This window comes from Macaca thibetana, chromosome 16, assembly GCF_024542745.1.
Source record: "Macaca thibetana thibetana isolate TM-01 chromosome 16, ASM2454274v1, whole genome shotgun sequence".
In the NCBI taxonomy this organism is placed as follows: domain Eukaryota; kingdom Metazoa; phylum Chordata; class Mammalia; order Primates; family Cercopithecidae; genus Macaca; species Macaca thibetana.
This window is the reverse complement of record NC_065593.1, coordinates 20,566,444-20,586,972: the sequence shown is the minus strand read 5'-3', so window position 1 is coordinate 20,586,972 and position 20,529 is coordinate 20,566,444. Positions and strand designations below refer to the sequence as shown.

Here is a 20,529-nt window from a genome sequence, read left to right as displayed (position 1 = left end):
ACACACACACACACCCGGATGTGGTGGACACATTTGTACTCCTAGCTGCTTGGGAAGCTGAGACGAGGATCCCTTGAGCCCAGGAATTCGAGGCTGCAGTGGCCCATGATCATGTCCGTGCACTCTAGCCTGGGTGACAAAGCAAGATCTTGTCTCTAAAATATATTTAAGCTTCTGGTCGGACACAGTGGCTCACACCTGTAATCCCAGCACTTTGGGAGGCCAAGGTGGGCGGATCACCTGAGGTCAGGAGTTCGAGACCATCCTGGACAACACAGTGAAACCCCATCTCTACTAAAACTACAAAAAGTCAGCCGGGCGTGATGGTGGGTGCCTGTAATCCCATCACCTTGGGAGGCTGAGGCAGGTGGATCACCTGACGTCAGGAGTTTGAGACCAGCCTGACCAATCTGGTGTGGTGGCACATGCCTATAATCCCAGCCACTCAGGAGGCTTCTCTATATGTTGGTTTGTTTCTCCTCTTTTTTTTTTTTTTAATACAGGGTCTCACTTAGTCATCGAGACTGGAGTGCAGTGGTACAATCGTAGCTCACTGCAGCCTTGATCCCCTGGGCTCCTAAGTAGCTGGGACTACAGGTGCACACCACCATGTCCGGCTATATCTCTCCTTTTAATGGCTACAGAGTGTTCCATAGTTGGAACATACTGTAAATTACTTATTCTACTCCTTTTTTTAAATTTTTATTTTTTGGGACAGAGTCTCACTCTGTCACCCAGACTGGAGTGCAATGGCACTATCTCAGCTTACTGCAACCTCCACCTCCCAGGTTCAAGCAATTCTCCTGCCTCCTGAGTAGCTGGGATTACAGGCATGCACCATCACACCTGGCTAATTTTTGTATTTTTAGTAGAGTTGGGGTTTCGCCATGTTGGCCAGGCTGGTCTTGAACTCCTGACCTCAGGTGATCCGCCCGCCTTGGCCTCCCAAAGTGCTGGGATTACAGGCATGAGCCACCGGGCCCGGCCTTATTTATTCTATTCCTAAATATTTGGGCTGTTTCTAATTTTTTGCTATTATAAACAATACTATGTATATATATTAGTTTTTTAATCTATAATATATATTATAGATTTTTAATCTATAATATATATTTATAATATATATTATATATTTTTAATCTATAATATATATTTATAATTTATATATTTTATAATTTATATAATTATAACATATAATCTATAATATATATTTATAATATATATATTTTTAATATATAATATATATATTAGTTTTTTTGAGACAGAGTCTCGTTCTGTTGCCCAGTCTGGAGTGCAGTGGCACAGTCTCAGCTCACTGTAACCGCCACCTATGATTTCAAGCGATTCTCCTGCCTCAGCCTCCCAAGTAGCTGGGATTACAAGCACCCGCCACCACGCTGCTAATTTTTGTATCCCAAAGTGCTAGGATTACAGGCATGAGCCACTGTGCCTGGCCTAATACTATATTATTTTAATTCTACCAGCACTGTAAAAAAGTGCTTAAGTCCTTGTCTACTTAGGCACGCTGGACTTTGCAGTATTCACTTATAAAGTTGTGTGTGTGTGTGTGTGTGTGTGTGTGTGTGTGTGTTATTTTGAGAGACAGTGTGTGTGTTATTTTGAGAGATAGGGTCTCGCTCTGTCACCCAGGCTGGAGTGCGGTGGCAGGATCATGGCTCGCTGAAGCCTCAGACTCCTGGGCTCAAGGGATCCTCCCACCTCTGATTCCCGTGTAACTGGGATGCGGGCACACGCTACCACACCTGGATAATTTTTAAATGTTTTTGTAGAGGGTCCTGTTACACTGCCCAGGCTGGTCTCGAATTCCTGGTCTCAAGTGATCCTCGTACCTCACCTCCCGAAGCACTGGGATTACAGGCGTTGTGCCCGCCCTACTTATAAAGTTTTCAATTGGCCTTTTTATATTTCTTCTGTGTGTTTCCAGTTCGTATCATTTAAAAAATTAAAAAATTCTTTTGGATCATTTACTTTTCTTAATAATCTGTAGGATTTCTGACTATTCTGGATACTAACCCTTACCCTGCTATATGCTACAAACACGTTCTGTTACTTGTCTTCAACATTTTCGTTGTGGTACTGTCACCCACACTAGAGTGCAGCGGAGCCTCACTGCAGCCTTGAGCTCCCGGGCTCCAGCAATCCGCCCAAGTAGCTGTGCCTACAGGCATGCCGCCACGCCCGGCTTGTCTTTTAGTCCTGCTTTTTGATGTACAATCTTGTTTTGTTTGAGACCAGGTCTCACTCTGTGGGATGATCATGGCTTATTGCAACCTCCACCTCCCCACTCAAGTGATCCTCCCACCTCAGCCTCCCAAGTAGCCGGGACTACAGACATGGGCCACCACACTCGGCTTTTTTGCTTTTTTTTTTTTTTTTTTTTTTTTTTTGCAGAGATGGGGTTTTGCCATGTTGCCCAAGTTGGTTTCGAACCCTTGGGCTCAAGCGATCCACCCACCTCGGCCTCTCAAAGTGCTGGAAATACAGGCATGAGACACTGTGCCTGGCCAATAGTGGTGTCTGATGTGTGTGTGTGTGTGTGTGTGTGTTTTAATGTTTACAAATCAGTCAGTCCTTCTCTATATGACATCTGGGTTTTATGCCTTGTTTGGGAAAACTTTCTTTAGTCTATGATTTATAAAATATTTTTCAAAATTTCCTTTAAGTACGTTTGTAGCGGTTAGACCTTGATATACCTGAATTTACTTTTGTGTATCGGTTTCCCAGGGCCGTCTTAACAAGTGGCCACAGGCTGGGTTGCTTAAGACAACAGGCTTTTCCTCAGGGTTCTGTAGGCAGAGGTCTGAAATCAACACGCTCAAGGACCGGTTTCTCATTGGAGGCTCTGAGGGAAAAAGCTTCGGGGGCTGACAGCAGTCCTTGGCTTGTGGACTCACTGTTCCAGTCTCTCACTCCACCCTCAAGTCACTTTCTGCTCTGTGTCTCCGTGCATCTTCTTCTAATTGGATTTAGGGACCACTCTAATCCAGTATGGTCCCATCTCAATCCTTACCTTAATCATATCTTCAAAGAGCCCTTTTCCAAATAAGGTCACATTCTGAGGTTCTAGGTAGGCATGAACTGTGGGGAACACGACTTCACTTCTAACTTTATTTTTTACAGATAGAAAGCTAATCGTTTCTGTGGTTTTCCTTGTCTTTCTTTTCCTCATGAGTATGACATGCTTGCCAGAGACAAAATTTAGTAGGTCTGAAGCCCAGCGTGGTGGCTCATGCCTGCAGTCTCAGCACTTGAGGAGCAAGGTGGGAAGATCGCTTGAGGCCAGGAGTTTGAGACCAGCCTGGGCAACAGAGTGAGGCACACACCCCCACCTTTGTGTTTTGAGACAGTGTCTCAGTCAGCCACTCAGGATGGAGTGCACTGGCACAGTCACAGCTCACTGCAGGCTCAACCTGAGGTGATCTCCCACCTCAGCCTCCCAAGTGCCTGGGGCTACAGGCACGAATCATCACACCCAGCTCTCTCTTTTTTTTTTTTTTTTTTTGTAGAGATGGGATTTCACCATTTTGCCCAGGCTGGTCTGGAACTCCTGGCCTCAAGCAGTCTGCCCACCTTGGCCTCCCAAGGTGCTGGATTTACAGGAGTGAGCCACTGTGCCAGGCCCTTAAATATTTTTTAAACCTGAGTTTAGAAATGTTTGCTTTTAGATAGGTGTGACTATCTGCAAACAAGCCATATTTTGCATTTTATAGCAAAAGAAACGTGTATGTGAAAGTAGTTTGAAAAATACAAAGCAATAGATAAAAGCAGCACTCCATCATCAGTTCCTTGTGTAAATTATAGTTTTTACCGACAGGAATCAGAGCAAAGTTTCCCCTGTAGCATGCAGCTGCAGTCGCTGTTTGTAGAAACCACGTGTCTGGGGTGCGGCTGTGCTTCCTGGCCTCGTAGTTTGGTCTTGCAAAGAATCTAAGATAAAACCAAGGAAGGTGCTGTCTGGAGTATGGCAAAGGCCAGCCTAGGGAATCTGTAATCCAGTAGGTGCTTGTTGAGAAGTTTAACAGCAGGGAGCTATGCCTTGGGGATCCAGTACAAAGAACAAGAATCCCTTGCCTATGCCAAGCACACAGTTTAACATTTTGAAAATGTGATCTCATTTAATTCTCGCAGCCATCCTGGAGGGTAGGGGGAGGAACCCCCATTTTACTGGGGAAGGAGGCAAAGTGTCTTCACCGGGTCCCACAGCTTCTGGGTGGTGGAGCGTGGACTGGAACTCAGGTTCTCTGATCCCAACTCCAGCGCGCTATGCCATGGCTGCCTCCCAGGCAGACAGCCCCTACCATCGGGCGCATGTGGTCTGCTAGAGAAACGCACACACACATATCAGCGCAGGGCTAAACTGATCAGGCAAACAAAGTGAAGGAGAAATTAAGAGCAGGGTGACTGACTTCTTTCCGGCCACACTCCAAGTCCTAAGAGCAAGTCACCTCATTCTCTGTACCGTATTTCTTCAGATGTGTGTGGCTTTTGTTGCCATGTTTGTTGCTACAGGGAATGAAGCAACATTCCCTGTAGGAATGAAGTCCTGCAGAAGGCTGCTGCTCTCCTCTACGGACGCCTCCTTCCTTCCTTCCTTTCCATGTCTGACCTTTTCCTCGTGTTCTGTTGTTGTGCCAATCTTTGGATCTTCATCTCTATGTGTATCTTCCTGTATCGAAGAGTGTATACTGGCGTTGTGTGTGTGTGTGTTGAGACAGGATCTCACTCTGTGGCCCAGGCTGAAGTATAGTGCTGTGATTATGGCTCACTGCAGCCTCAACCTCCTGGGCTCAAGCAGTCTTCCCACTTCAGCCTCCCGAGTAGCCGGGACTACAGCCCTGCACCACCACACCCGGCTAATTTGTGTATTTTTTTGTTTTGCCACGTTGCCCAGGCTGGTCTCCAACTCCTGGGCTCAAGTGATCCTCCTACCTTAGCCTCCTAAAGTGCTGGGATAATAGGCAGGAGCCACCGTGCCCACCCCATGTGCTGTATCTTTCTATATCTCTTCCTATTTCTTCATTTCTCCTTCTGTCCCTCCCGCTCTGCCTCTGCTTCAGTGGTCCCTAATGCGGAAATGAAGTATGGTTCTAAACAAAGTAACTTTTATTTCAGAAGAGATGTCCATTTTCTCTGTGAGGGTATTTATTTATTTATTTATTTGAGAGAGGTTCTTGTTCTGTCGCCGAGACTGCAGTGCAGTGGCACAATCTGGGATCACTGAAACCTCTGCCTCCCAGGCTCAAGCGATCCTCCCATCTCGGCCTCCTGCGTAACTGGGACTAGAGTTACTGGGGTGGGCTCCACCCCTTCCGACTTTTTTTTTTTTTTTGGAGAGACAGGGTTTTGCCATGTTGTCCAGGCTGGTCTCCAACTCCTGAGCTCAAGTGATCCTCCCGCCTTGGACGGATCTCAGGGTGCTGGGATTACTACTGTGAGCCACTGTGCCCAGCCTGTGTTCGGATTTTTGAAGTGGATGAGTGGACAGAGACCCCTAAGTTCCCTTTGGGTTCTGGTACTCACTATGTGGAGGTATCTCACGTGTGATCTCACTTCTTTTTCATGTCCGTGATTTTTCGAGACAGGAGGAAAAGGTCCTTGATCAAGGGTAGTTGCCCACACATCACATATCTTAATGGCATTCACCTGAGAACTCGCAAAGTATTTTACAAGTAAATACGGTATTTTCCATTTAAGGCTGAAGAAACCAAGAAGCAGATATGGGGAGAGTCCCTGTGTCCTATTCCCTAATGATAGCGAGTGGAGTCCAGAGGAATGGGGGACAGCAGACGGAAAGGCAGGCCCACATGCTTTCAAGGCGGAAAACCTCCCCCCGTAGCCCTTCAGAATGGGGAGCTTTATAAATTCTCTGTTCAAGAGGGTGACAGTCTAAATTTGGTGAGTTTTATGTTGCCATTAAGTAGCCCAAAGTTCACTCTGGAAAGCCACACGAGCAGCGTAATGACAAACTCGTGAAACCCCAGGGCCACAGCTGGAGTAGTAGAAACCACCCTGGAACACGAATCCAGCCCCAGGTTCTTTTTTTTTTTTTTCCCTTTTTGTGGAGAATGGGGTCTCGCTATATTACCCAGGGAGGTCTCGAACTCCTGGGCTCAAGCTATCCTCCCGCCTCTGCCTCCCTGAGAGCTGGGATTACAGGCGTGAGTCACCGCGCCCGGCCAGCCCCAGGTTCTAACCTGAGCCTTGTCACTTCACAGGGTGGCGAGTCAGCGGCCCATCCTGCACGTCGCTTTCTTCACGGGTAACATGGAAATAAGTTTAGCCAACCTCACTCGGTTATTTTGAGACCCAGGTGAGATAATACACGTGAAAGTGCTTTGAACATTTGTAAAGTTACATATAAACACAGAACAGTGTTCATGGCAGCATGAGAGCCCATAAATTCACCACACACATTTATATTTATGAGTAAATAATTAGGAACCGTATTCATCAGAAACTACATTGTAAGAAATTATTATTCCCTCCTCACTTATCAGGCTCCTCTTTTATAGTCATTCGGCACATGGAACTAAAGGCAGAAACTACCAAGTTCAAATCCCAGCTCGCCACCAGCAGTGTCACCTGGGGCAATTTTTAAATTGCTCTGGTCTGAGTCTCATTTTGCTGATACATACACACACACACACACACACACACAGAATAACATTTGTTGTGAGGATTTAATGAGACAAGGTACACAAAACGTCTAATACAGGACCTAGAAACAGTAAGTACTCAACAGGCATGAGCTTCGGACAGTATGAAACACCTCCTGCACCCTCAGAATGTGCCAGCCTCCGACTGGGGGTACAAAATGGAAAGACACAGTCCTTGTTTCTAGGACCTGACAGTCTGGTGGAGAAACATCCAAATAAGAAAACAACAGGCCCGTGACCCAAACGCAAAGGCAGACCTGGAAACCTCCCGAGAGAAGGAAACAGCCGATTCCAGACTTTTGAAGGATGAGCAGAAGTTTGTGTAAAAACCAGACTTGTGGTTTGCGTTTGGCTTTATCATTTGCCCAAAGGGGTTTGATCGCTGGAAAAGCTAAGGTTCATGTTGACGCTTGTTAGCTTTATGGTGATTCAGCGTAAACATTCTGGTGACTTCACTGAGCATAGCGTTGAAACTGATTTTACTTGCCGTTTTTTCTTTTTTTTTTTTTTTTGAGACGGAGTCTCGCTCTGTGGCCCAGGCTGGAGTGCAGTGGCACGATCTTGGCTCGCTGCCACCTTTGCCTCCCGGGTTCAGCGATTCTCCTGCCTCAGCCTCCCGAGTAGCTGGGGTTACAGGTGCCCGCCACTACGCCCGGCTAATTTTCTGTATTTTTAGTAGAGATGGGGTTTCACTGTGTTAGCCAGGATGGTCTCGATCTCCTGACCTTGTGATCCGACCGCCTTGGCCTCCCAAAGTGCTGGATTACAGGAGTCAGCTACCGCGCCCGGCCTTTACTTGCTATTTTCTATACATGAAACACGTGTTTTGTTTTCAATTCATAAAGATGCTTTACAAGCTGTACAAACAACTTCTTGTGTGGGGGGAGACTGGTTCCCACCACTTCAAAGTGTGAGCATACTCAGTGCCAAGGTGCTGCTCCCTTTAAGGAGGGAAGGCAGGGAGGACTTGTAACCACCTGTCACTCTCTGGAAACGCTGGCACTGGAGGTCACTGTGATAAACGCTTAAGAAAGAAACAGTGGACTTCATAGGGTCGTTTTCCTGGAGAGAATGGAGAGTTCACAGGTAGCTGGTTTCGTCCACAAGCAAAGTGAAAATATGGAGAGCGCTGCATTTGTCAGGTACCTTGGGACCAAACTGAAGTGGCTTTCTCCTTTCTCTGAGTATGTCAGCAGTGAATCTGGGAGTTAGAGATGTTGCCCTAAGTGGATGAAGTTTGAGGCTTTTCTTGAGGCTGTCTGCCACCTTCCTGTTGGCTAAGTCCCTTTTCTTAACCACATATGGGAAGATGTTAGAGGCTACATTCATTCCAGAAGGTCACAACCTAATAACTGATACTACCGCTAAAGGAAAACTGTCTTTTAAACCTGAGAAACCTCTTCAGACTCCATAACAAATGAACCCAAATTGAAAAAAAACAAGTGCTCACTCTACACCAGTTCCTGCATCACTAACTGCCATGTTAAAGTAATTTAACTGGCATCTAACAGAAATCATCTGCCACTTTGTAAAAGTCCTAGACTCCTAAGAATCTAGAGCTTTAAAGAGCTAGTAATCCAACCTCCCTGTCATTTCACAGACCAGCAAATCGTGGCCTAGAGAGCCGAGCCCAGCTGTTCCGAAGTCCTCGTATGGGATTTTGGTCAGCATTTTGCATGACGGTGATCTGAGGAGACCCGTCACACCTCTTCATTTGTAGTAACATAAATGAACTGTATTTCCCACCCCCTACATTTGTTAGCTGAGGAAGATACAGACCAAAGCAAAATAAAGCTGGAAGTTCCTAAAGGAGAGAAGCCAATGATACTGAAATTACTGTCCTCATCCATGTGATTGGTGCTTGGCACGAATGAAATATATTACAATTCATTCAAGTTTAGACGCCTGTCCCGATAACTTATTTTTATTTTTATTTTATTTTTTTTGATACAAGAGTCCTGCTCTGTCGCCCAGGCTGGAGTGCAGTGGCCTGATCTCGGCTCACTGCAAGCTCCGCCTCCCGGGTTCAAGCGATTCTCCTGCCTCAGTCTCCTGCATAGCTGGGACTACAGACGTGCACCACCACGCCAGGCTAATTTTGTACTTTTAATAGAGACGGGGTTTCACCATGCTGGTCAGGCTGGTCTCGAACTCCTGACGTCAAGTTATCCGCCTGCCTCAGCCTCTCCAAGTGCTGGGGTTACAGGCGTGAGCCACCGCGCCCGGCCCCGATCCTTTTAAAAAATGACACGTTGAGAACAACAGCACAGCCACTGAGTCTCTGGATGGTGTCTCCGGAGAGATCCACGGCCGAGGGGCAGTAGAAGCCGCAGCCTCCGCAGTCGGCCTCCTGGTGCAGGTGGAGAGGGGGCTGCAGGCGGCCCTGGACCTCAGGCTTTCTGAGACCCCCCCGGGGCAGCTGCGGCCGCTGGAGGGACCGGGAAAGGAATCGTGGCGGGACGGGAAGAGGCCACATCCTGAAGACTCCCCCCGAGAAGCACCAGGGCTCGGCGGACGAGGCCTGCTCCCTCCCTCCTTTCCCGAGGGCTCGCCCCACCCCGGCGGGGGCTCCTACCTGGCTTCCTCGGCCGCGCGCCCACCCCGCCCCTCCGCCCGGGGCCGGCCAGGAGAGCAGGTCGGGGAGGGGCGCGTCGGGTGACGGAACAGAAGCCGGGGAGCCGCGGCCCTTCCCGCCTCCGCCTCGGCCCCGCGGCCGCTCGGGAGGGAGCGGCGGACTCGGAACTCGCGCGCGCCGCGGCCCCGGCCGGAGCCACCGCCTCGGTCCCGCCCCTGCCTCCGCCTCCGCCTCCGCCCGCCGGGGACGCCGGGGAACCCTCGGGGCCCAGGGACAGCGAGAGACCCCGCCCCGCCCTATCGCGGCCGCCAGGCCTGGTCACGCGCAGAGCCGCGCCGCGGGATCGGGGCCAGCGCCGGGCGGAGGCGGGACGGGGACGGGGCGGAGGGTAGAAACGCGCGGCCGGGCCGGGGCGCGCCGAGCCGAACCCAGCCACGCGGCGCCAGCGAGGCGGCCGGACCCGCAGCCCCGATGCTGCTGACGCTGGCCTGGGGCGCGCTCTTCTTCCCGGGGCTCTTCGCGCTCTGCACCTGGGCGCTGCGCCGCTCCCGGCCCGGATGGAGCCGCACCGACTGCGTGATGATCAGCACCAGGTACCGGCGCCGCCGAGACGCCCCCGAGGCCCGGGCCGCTGCCCACCCCGCCCCGCCCGGCTGCGGGGCCCAGGGCGGAAAAGGGGGGCGGCAGGAAGCCGGGGGGCTGCTCCCTCCGGGGCGCGGCGGCCCGAGCTACCGAAGCCCCTCCGCGTCCTCCCCTGGCGGGAGCGGGACCGGGACGGGCGGGAGTGGCCGGTGAGTCTCTGGAGCCCGCTCCCCACGTCTGCCGGCGGGGGAGAGTCAGGCCGAGGGGCTGGGCTGGGCTCTCGGCGGTCCTCGGACGGGACTGAGCGCGCGCGCTGTTTTCCTCTCCGCCCGCGCTAGGCTGGTTTCCTCGGTGCACGCCGTGCTGGCCACCGGCTCGGGGATCGTCATCATTCGCTCCTGCGACGACGTGATCACCGGCAGGTAAGAGCCCGGGCCAGGGGCTTGTTGCAAATGTCACCTTTCAGTGGCTCTTTCTCACACGCGCGCTTAGATAGCTGACTAATGGGAAAAGCTGGCTGCACAATGGGCTCCTTCTTCCTCTCCGGAGTCTTCGAGCACCCCCAGCTTAGGAGAAAGTCCGCGGAAATGAGAGAGGACGACAGAGGCGGAGTCTGATTTCAGGTGGTGTGAGCGGACAGCGTGGGCCAGGGATCCAGGTCCTTCACGAAAGAGAGAAGCGTGGAAGCATTTGCGACTTGGGAGTATGGCTTCTGATTCTTGTAGCTGGTTTCACTGGGTTCCCACTCTGAAGCATCATTGGCTAATACACGTCCAGGGTGGTTAGCAGAGCCCCCCCATGGACAGGAACAAACCCACCTCCCCTTTCCATGCAAACGCGGCTCTCGTTTTTCCTGCAGATTTGCTAAAGGGTATCGAGAGGCTCCCAGCGCTTAGAACACGGGTATGTCTGTTAGAGCTCAGTCCACAGGCAGGTCAGGAAATGTGCACCTAGTTGCAGTTCCAGTGAAACAAATCATAAATTAAGACCAGAATAGTCTGCTTTGTACAATATTTAGACCTGGGCAATGGTGGTGCTTTTATTTTTTTATTTTAATTCTTTTTTCCCCCACCGGTCTTGCTAGAATCACACTCACTTTCTCCCAAGTTAAAGGACCACAGTCGGACGTGCAGGAAAGTTGAACGGCCTTTCCAGGCCCTGCTCTCCTGTGGGCTCTGCCAAGTCCTGCTTCTCATCTGCTGAGACTGGACGGCGAGGGGCCTGAGCAGGCCGTCTGTTTCATTCTAGCCTGCAGTCTTACTTGGGATCAATCCTGCTGTCATGATTTTTGTGCTTTTCTTCTGCCTTTTTCTTTTTTTTTTTTGAGACGGAGTCTTACTCTGTCGCCCAGGCTGGAGTGCAGTGGCGCAATCTGGGCTCACTGCGAGCTCCGCCTCCCAGGTTCACCCCATTCTCCTGCCTCAGCCTCCCGAGTAGCTGGGACTACAGGCACCCGCCGCCACACCCGGCTAATTTTTTTGTATTTTTAGTACAGACGGGGTTTCACCATGTTAGCCAGGATGGTCTCGATCTCCTGACCTCGTGATCCGGCTGTCTCGGCCTCCCACAGTGCTGGGATTACAGGCGTGAACCAATGCGCCCCACCTCTTCTGCCTTTTTAAAAACAAAACTGGCTATTGGTGATGAATAGTAGATGTGAAGAGAAGATAGACCAAGTGAGGTTGATTGTAGACACCAGAGGTTAATATTTGCGTGGCTGGGTTCAACTTTTCTTTCTTTTTTTTTTTTTTAAAGACAGGGTCTCACTATGTTGCCCAGGCTGGTCTTGAACTCCTGGGCTCAAGTCATTTTTCTGCCTCACCCTCACAAAGTGCTGGGGTTACAGGCGTGAGCCACCACACCCAGCACATTTTTACTTTATTTTTTTCCCGTGGAGACAGGGTCTCTGTTGCCCAGGCTGAGGTGCAGTGGCATGATCATAGCTGACCGTAGTCTTGAACTCCTGGGTTCAAGCCACCCTTTTTCCTTAGCCTCCCAAGCTTGGACTACAGGTACACACTACTATGCCTGGCTTTTTTTTTTTTTTTTTTTTTTTTTTTTGTAGACAGGGGTCTCCCTATGTTGCCCAGGCTGGTCTTGAACTCCTGGCCTCCAAAGATCCTCCTGCCTGGGCTGCCCAAAGTGTTGGGATTATAGGCGTGAGCCACTGCGCCCGGCCAGAAAAGCCCTTTCAGGGTTCATATACCATACACTAAATATTTTTCTATTATGTGCCTTCTCATTTTATGTCTTCATATAGAATGTGATTAGATAGGAGGAGTTATCTATAAATTCCCCCAAATTATAGGCAGAATGTGGTATGGGGCCAAGGATTTAGTCAGATTCTTAAAGGGGTTCAGACCCCTAAAATGGCTAGGTCACAGCTCCAGGTTGTTTTCTCAATTTAAGTACTTAATTCAGATAGTACTTTGTTGTTTTTAGATGGGGTCTCGCTCTGTCACCCAGGCTGGTCTGGAACTCCTGGGTTCAAGCCGTTCTCGCACTTAGGCCTCCCAAAGTGCAGGGATCATAGGTGTGAGCCACCATGCCCAGCCTGTATAGTACCTTTTAACATTTAAAAGGACTCCCCCTCCCCTGCTTTTTTTTTTTTTAATTGAGATGGAGTCTCTGTCACTCAGGCTGGAGTGCAGGGGCACGCCCTTGGCTCACTGCAAACTCCACCTCCCAGGTTCAAGCAATTCTCCTGCCTCAGCCTCCTGAGTAGCTAGGATTACAGGCATGTGCCACCATGTCTGGTTAATTTTTGTATATTTAGTAAAGCCATGTTGGCCAGGCTGGTCTCGAACTCCTGATCTCAGATGATCCGCCCGCCTTGGCCTCCCAAAATGCTGGGATTACTGGCATGAGCCACGGTGCCTGGCCGACTTTCCCACATTTAATTATGTAATCTTCACTGCAACTTTGACAGGTAAAGACAAGGATTATCATCTTCATTTTACAAAGAAAGTTAAATCACAGGCTGGTGGTGGTTAAGATTATAATCTAGATCTCTTGCTCATAAATCTTCAGAGGAGTCTACCCATGAGTCACAATTCCAGATCTCATCTCTGAATTGGTGAAAATATGAAAACCTTAGGTTCCCTTCAAGGGGAGAGGCCAGTTATATTTCAGCTAAAATTTTAGTAGCTGTTTGTAGGTATTTTACTTGAAACAGCTTCAAGAAAGCACCTGAGACCATAGATGGGCACTGGAATAAGTACTGCATCTTTTTAGTCACATGGAACCTGGCTAGGTCAGGTGCAGTGGCTCATGCCTGTAATCCCAACAATTTGGGAGGCTGAGGCGTCAGGAGCTTGAGACCAGCCCAGCCAACATGGTGAAACCCCCATCTCTACTTAAAAATAAAAAAAAAAAAGAAACTAGCCGGATGTGGTGGCAGGTGCCTCTAATCCCAACTACTCATTTGAACCCGCAAGTCGGAGGTTGCAGTGAGCTGAGATTGCGCCACTACATCCAGCCTGGGCAACAGAGCGAGATTTTGTCTCAAAAAAACAAACAAACAAAAAAGGAGCCTGGCTAATGAATTCACCTACAAGTGTGTCATACTTGCCATTACTTGCTTGCCTGATTTGTTTATGCATTATTTACGCCGTGGTAAGTGTGGAGTTGCTCGAGCAGAAATTCAGATGGTGCCTCTGTGGACTGTATTTCCAACGTTGCAGTTCAGTGGACTGGCTCTGTCCAAAATCAGAGACAAAGTTAATACAGATTTGAGGGCCCTCGGCTTACAATTTAGAATCTCTGGGGACTGGAGCTCTTAACAAGCACTGCAGGTGATTCTGATGTTCAGGTAGCTTGAGAACCATACAACTGAATGATCTTCTACCTAACCCGTGGATGTGCATCAAACATTCGCTGACCAAGTGAATGGAATCCTTGGATAGTACGTGATTTCGTTTAGATGTTTCTTCACAGAAAACATCTGTGGAATGCTTCTTTATCATTGGGAACCACGTGGTATGAATTGTAGAGACTTCCCTTCTAATCTGCTCTAGGACAGTGATCAACTATTATTTCCATTCAGCAAATGATGATTCAGCCCCTTTGGACAAGTAAATGGGAAAACTGTCTTTTGACCTAGCCTCTCTCCTGGTACCTAACTGCCATAATGTGGCCCTTGAGCTTCAGGCTTATTTCCAGACCTGCTTTTTTTGGTTTTGTTTTTTGAGACAGCGTCTCACTCTGTTGCCCAGGCTGGAGTGCAGGGGCACGATCTCAGCTCACTGCAACCTCTGCCTCCCAGGTTCAAGCGATTTTCCTGCCTCAGCCTCCTGAGTAGCTGGGATTACAGGTGCGTGTCACCATGCCTGGCTAATTTTTGTATTTTTAGTAGAGACGGGGTTTCACCATGTTGGTCAGGTGGGTCTTGAACTGCTGACCTCGTGATCCACCCGCCTCAGCCTCCCAAAGTGCTGGGATTACAGGTTTGAGCCACCGCACCCGGCTAGCTCTAGAATTGTAAAGAAAATGGCCAGGGTTGCCTCCCAGAAACTCCGTAGAGTGGGGTTACATGCAGACACAAAACTCACAGGTTCCAGGATTTAAGTCAGTAAACCCCCAACTGTTGAGCAACTAAGGAGTTAAACCAGAAATATTGGATTTGTGATTTGGGACACTTTCCAAACCAGCTTCTTGCGGGGGCTGTTGATTTATTTGTATATCTATCTATATCAAAATCGGTTTTATCACAAAATGCCAGAACATGTATTACAAATCAGTAGCTAAGTCAGGCAAGTAGTGACAGCAAGCTGCTTAAACAGGTGGGCTGACTGAATGCCTGCTTTTTGCCTTTGACACTCATGAATCAGCCCTGAAACGGAAAGTGGTCTGCTCTCCGTGTTTATCAGTTGCAACATCTTCACTGTAAAGTATTTGGAGTAATAATAGCTGATCAAGCACCAAGCTTGGCTGTGAGCCTTCGTAATGGATATCCACAATGATTTCACGGGCCATTCATATGCTTTCTTTCAGGCACTGGCTTGCCCGGGAGTATGTGTGGTTTCTGATTCCATACATGATCTATGACTCATACGCCATGTACCTCTGTGATTGGTGCCGAACCAGAGACCAGAACCGTGGGCCCTCCCTCACGCTTCGAAACTTCCTAAGTCGAAACCGCCTCATGATCACACATCATGCGGTCATTCTCTTTGTCCTTGTGCCAGTCGCACAGGTATGGCCTTCCAGGACAGCAGACCAGCAGCTGGGTTGAGCTGGATGTCTTTATTTATTTATTTATTTATTTATTTATTTATTTTTGAGACGGAGTCTCACTCTGTTGCCCAGGCTGGAGTGCAGTGGCACTGTCTCGGCTCACTGCAACCTCCACCTCCCAGGTTCAAGTGATTCTCCTGCCTCAGCCTCCTGAGTAGCTGGGATTATAGGTGCCCACCACCATGCCCGGCTTTTTGTATTTTTAGTAGAGATGGGGTTTTGCCATATTGGCCAGGCTGGTTTCAAACTCCTAACCTCAAATGATCCACCCACCTCAGCCTCCCAAAGTTCTGGGATTACAGGCATGAGCCACCACACCTGGCCTGAGCTGGACATCTTGACCGTTACTTAGGAGTCGGGATTGCCCCTCTTTTCTTTCCCACTCATAGGCACCCATTCTCCTTGTGCCTGCTGCTTCAGCAGCCACCTCCCCCAGGTGAACAGTGGAGGAACACCATTATGTGTGAAACGCTTGTGATCCTCCTCACCAACATCAACATCAACATCCTTTTTGTTTTTCTGAGACAGGGTTTCACTCTGTCACCCAGGGTGGGGTGCAGTTGTGCGATCACAGCTCACTGTAGCCTCAAACTACTGGCCTCAAGTGATCCTCGTACCTCTGCTTCCCAGGTAGCTGAGAACACAGGCACACGCCACCACGTCCAGCTAATTCCTGTAATTTCTGTAGGGGTTTCTCCATGTTGCCAAGGCTGGTCTCAAACTCTGGGGACTCAATTGATCCTCCTGCCTTGGCCTCCCAAAGTGCTGGGATTACAGGCGTGAGCCACTGCCCCTGGCCCCAGCATTCTTTTTAACAAACCCCCAGCCCTCTGTGATGCCCTAGTGTTTGTCAGAGGTTCTATCCTTAGTTCAATACAAGATAAAAATGACATAAAATACAAATATAATACAAAGCAACACAACAGTGCCAGAGAGCACTGTGTGGATTATTCTGACGTCACAAAACACAGATTCTCAAAACAAATATCCTACTAATTTCTCCCCAGATCCATTTCCCCATAAAAGCCCACCCAACAAGGAAAAGCAATGGGAAAGCTGAGGGGAAACTCCTGGTTCTTGAATGCCTGCCAGGGGGAAGGCATGCGTTTTATTTATTTTTATTATTTATTCATTTATTTATTTATTCATTTTTTGAGATGGCATTTTGCTCTTGTTGCCCAGGCTGGAGTGCAATGGTGCAATCTTGGCTCAATGAAACCTCTGCCTCCCGGGTTCAAGTGATTCTCCTGCCTCGGCCTTTTGAGTAGCTGGGTTTACAGGTGCACGCCGCCATGCCTAGCTAATTTTTTTAGTTTTAGTAGAGAGAGGGTTTCACCATGTTGGTCAGGCTGGTTTCGAACTCCTGACCTCAAGTGATCCACCCGCCTCAGCCTCCCAAAGTGGCTGGGATTACAGGCGTGAGCAACTACTCCTGGCCGGCATGTTTTATTTATTTATTATTTTTTAAATAAAGAGATGGGGTCTCCTTATGATGCCCGGGCTGATCTGGAACTCCTGGGCTCAAGGGATCCTCCCATCTCGGTCTCCCAAAGTGCTGGGATCATAGGCATGAGCCACTGCACCCTGCCAGGCATGTGATTTAAAAGTTCATAGCTTGCTAAATATTAGAAACTATTAGCTATAGATGAAGAAATGGGGGCTCTAAGAGTATTCTTATATCACTCAGTGGTACTAAGTGGCAGAGCTGATATTTTACCATGCTTATTGCTTTCTTGAAAAAGGAGGCTGGGCGAGGTGGCTCACGCCTGTAATCCCAGTCAGAAGTTTGAGACCAGCCTGGCCAACATGGTGAAACCCCATCTCTACTAAAAATACAAAAATTAGCCGGGCATGATGATGTGCATCTGTAGTTCCAAGTACTCAGGAGGCTGAAGTGGGAGAATCATTTGAACCCAGGAGGCAGAGGTTGCAGTGAGCTGAGATCATACCATTGCACTCCAGCCTGGGCAACAAGAGCAAAACTCTGTCTCAAAAATAAACAAACAAACAAATACATAAAAAGAAAGAGGTAACGTGCACTAAATTCTTTAAGAAGTCTCTGGGACCTACCATCTAGAAACCAGAACATCTAGGGTGCTTTCAGACCCTAACATCTAGCCCAGGACCTGGCACATTTTGTTGAACCGAACAGGCTGAGTGTCTTGGCATGACTCAGTTCGATACATAAAAGTAGGCTGCAGCGTTCCCTTCCGGCTGTCATCAAAATTCAGAGCTTGGTGTGTGATGCCATCATCCTGTCTGAATTTGCCTCTGGATCCTAGGGCTTGGACCATCAAAGTGCTGGTGCCACGGAAGCCGCGGGACAGTAACTGGGTCTGCCCTTGCCCTTCACGGTTACCCTTTTCAATAGCCCCCGCTGGAATTTTACTTCTGGTGGTTTCTTAACCTCCACTTACTTCCCCTTTTCGTTTTGTCATCTGCAGAGCCTTCGGGGAGACCTCGGGGATTTCTTTGTTGGCTGCATCTTCATGGCAGAACTGAGCACTCCATTTGTGTCACTGGGCAGGGTTCTGATTCAGGCATGTATGAATGAAATGGCAGGAGTGTGGGAGGGAGTGGATTCTGCTTTTCCTTCAGAGATGGTAGGTGTGGAGAAATCCCTAATGCCAGGAAGAGTGGGATGGGAGATCCTTCAACAGCCTTACAGGTTGGCTGGTCATCTCAGCCAATGGGGATGGAATTGTAGGTTTGATCTAAGTTTGATACAGTTCATTCTATCTTTTCCCTGGTCACATACTTCAATCCATGGTTTCTATATTCCTGTTAGCTGGGTGGCCTGGGTCAAATTCAACATCACTATTGGGGAAAATGAGATTATCTGTACATATCAGTATGATAGTGTTCAAGAATGTCTTCTCCAAGTGTTAGAAAACTAGACAAACATCTGGGCGCCAGGGAATCTGACAGCCGAGGTCTTGATGAGCACCTGCACCTGCATGGCTTTCACTGTGGTGGGACTTGGGCCAGTCGCTCCCTGATGCCCAGCTTCTTAGGGACCTTACCTTTTTCCTTCCTCTTCTTTTGCAGCTAAAGCAGCAGCACACCCTTCTGTACAAGGTGAATGGAATCCTCACACTGGCCACCTTCTTTTGCTGTCGGATCCTTCTCTTCCCCTTCATGTACTGGTCCTATGGCCGCCAGCAGGGACTAAGCCTGCTCCAAGTACCCTTCAGCATCCCCTTCTACTGCAACATGGCCAATGCCTTCCTCATAGCTCCTCAGCTCTACTGGTTCTGTCTGCTGTGCAGGAAGGCAGTCCGGCTCTTTGACACTCCCCAAGCCAAAAAGGATGGCTAAATGCTCCTGGGAGTCGGGCGCAGCCTCACACCAGCTGCCTCCTCCACTCAGCATTCCATGGACCGAATTGTGCCCTGGGTGGCCTCAGACTTTTGGGTATTGATAAGCAGATGGATTTGAGTTTTTCTAAAGAATATTCGTATTACCTCCTCCTTCTAACTTGCCCTATTTGCAAAAGCACTTTTGTAGTAACAACTATTGAGTCCTGTCAGACCTCCACGGACAGCAAAGTGGTTTTAATGCAAGCCCAAGGATCCTTTGGGTCTTATCTCAAGAGCTCTGGGAGGTGGAAGCATGGGGTGTGATCGGTGGACCAGGGTGATAAGCGTCTGCGCATCTGCCTGTCCCTATATCGGCAGCTACCTACCTTTCCAACCACTCAGGGCAGTACCCACGGCACTGGGCCCACAGAAGCAAGTAATGTCTTCTTGTGACATTGGCCTGGGACAATCACTGTGGGTAGGTAGTTTTTGATCGTTTACTAGATAACCCATTGGTTCTTTGCGTCATCCTCTCATCCATGGGTCAGAGTTGACCGACTTCCAATCAGAAGTCTCACGGGTGGGGCTGGGGGTGGGGGCAGGCAGGAGGCAAGGATGGGAGCCTGAGTAGATAGTGTGGCCAAAAGGCCAGCACAACCTTTGCAAGCTGACTTGGTAAGTCTGACAGTGTCAAACTTGTGAGCTTACTGCAGTCAGTCACAGATACTGTTCTTTTTAACACACTCCTTCATGCCCAGCTTTCCCCATATCCACATGCAGAGGACATGCTCATAAAAACTACACGGGCAACATGAAATGAAGGCTCTGGTAGATGTTTACTGGGTAACCCCACTCTATGACACCATCCTTTTCATGTGATGTGAAAACCAACTTCTGTACTCCAAACCACAAAATGTGTCATCTAGACTGCAGAATACTTGAGTACTCAGCCTCCTGATACGCCAGAGCTTGTGGTCCAAGGCCCCTTCCTGTGTGAGTGTCCTGCCATTTAGCCACAGAAGGCTGCAGAGCGAGAGGGCAGCCAGCCTGGCCAGAGGCTGTCCTGTGGACCGACACTTGCACCCCCTTCTGCAAGCAGGATTTTCTGGTGCCAACACTCATCATTCCCTATCAACTAGGATGGGTTTGAGACTGTGCTACCATGTGTTCTCAAGTGGTAGTTTAAAAAGTGGATTTTTAAAGTGCCTTTTAATTAGTTGTGAATGTCTAAAGGACTGAATGATCTGTCTCATTTTGACTGTTTAGTCTTTAATGGGTGCCATTTAAAGAACAAAACGCTTATTTTTTAATTGTCTTTTTTTTGTTTTTTAAACTATCAGTGTATCTTTAAGTCACCCTTATGGTGATTAAATTGCACTAACATTCCCAACTTATTCTCATTTGTGAAATACATCGATATCAGTTTCCTGTAAGAATCATCCTGTGACCCAACCTGACCGGCTGCTGTGTGCTGTAGCTCCACGTCTATGTCCATGTAACTAGCAGAGGGGTGTGTTGTGAGTGCTGTCAGCCTCCAGAAAGGTCTAGCTCACACCTTACTCAAACCTATTTGTGTGGTTCATGGTCCCAATAATACACTGAAGGTTCCCAGAGTTCAAGCATATAGTGGTCACATGTAACTTGAGACCCTTTCTTCCTAAGAATTGGGAGAGTGGAAGCCCGATTATTGGTCAAGGAGCCAAGCCTACTTTACCTGAGGAGAGAACCTGAGTGATGCCCCACTGGGAAGGAGGGTGTGGATATGGAGGTAGTGATGGGACATACTCTTTTCCCCCTGTTCATCTCACACAATAAAAATTTCCCTAGCCAATTCTGTTTCCTCATACCTCAAACACCTTAAACTCATTTTTTTTTTTTTCTTTTTGTAGAGACAGGTTATCTCGGTTGCCCAGGCTGGTCTCAAGCTCCTGGCAAGTGATCCTCGGGCCTCAGCCTCCCAAAGCACTGGGATTATTATAGGTGTGAGTGACCATGTCTAGCCCACTCTCAATTTTTTTTTTTTTTTGAGACAGGGTCTCACTCTGTCACCAAGGCTGGCATGCAGTGGTGTGATCTCAGCTTACTGCAGCCTCTACCTCCCAGGATCAAGTGATCCTCCTGCTTTAGCCTCCTGAGTAGCTGGGACTACAGTTGTGTGTCA

At 48.8% G+C, this 20,529-nt stretch overlaps 1 protein-coding gene across 3 annotated transcripts; it reads left to right on the top strand.

Moving 5' to 3' along the window:
- Window positions 1-9,625: 9,625 nt before the first annotated feature.
- Window positions 9,626-19,758, top strand: TLCD3A (TLC domain containing 3A). Of its 3 annotated transcripts, XM_050763586.1 has the most exons (5): window positions 9,626-9,845; window positions 10,173-10,256; window positions 14,827-15,028; window positions 17,514-17,609; window positions 18,118-19,758. In XM_050763586.1, the coding sequence occupies exons 1-5, from the start codon at window positions 9,724-9,726 to the stop codon at window positions 18,385-18,387; spliced, it is 774 nt and encodes a 257-aa protein (XP_050619543.1). In that variant the 5' UTR covers window positions 9,626-9,723; the 3' UTR covers window positions 18,388-19,758. The 3 variants fall into 3 exon arrangements, with proteins under 3 accessions (XP_050619543.1, XP_050619542.1, XP_050619544.1); XM_050763585.1 differs by having other exon boundaries at window positions 17,514-18,610; XM_050763587.1 differs by lacking the exons at window positions 14,827-15,028; window positions 18,118-19,758 and having other exon boundaries at window positions 17,514-17,571.
- Window positions 19,759-20,529: the final 771 nt, after the last annotated feature.

Excerpts from the sequence above, each read along its gene's own strand:
- TLCD3A (XM_050763585.1), top strand. The coding sequence starts at position 9,724 with ATGCTGCTGACGCTGGCCTGGGGCGCGCTCTTCTTCCCGGGGCTCTTC. Across the intron at positions 9,846-10,172 it reads TGCGTGATGATCAGCACCAG|GCTGGTTTCCTCGGTGCACG; the intron begins GTACCGGCGCCG and ends CGCCCGCGCTAG. Across the intron at positions 15,029-17,513 it reads TCCTTGTGCCAGTCGCACAG|AGCCTTCGGGGAGACCTCGG; the intron begins GTATGGCCTTCC and ends TGTCATCTGCAG.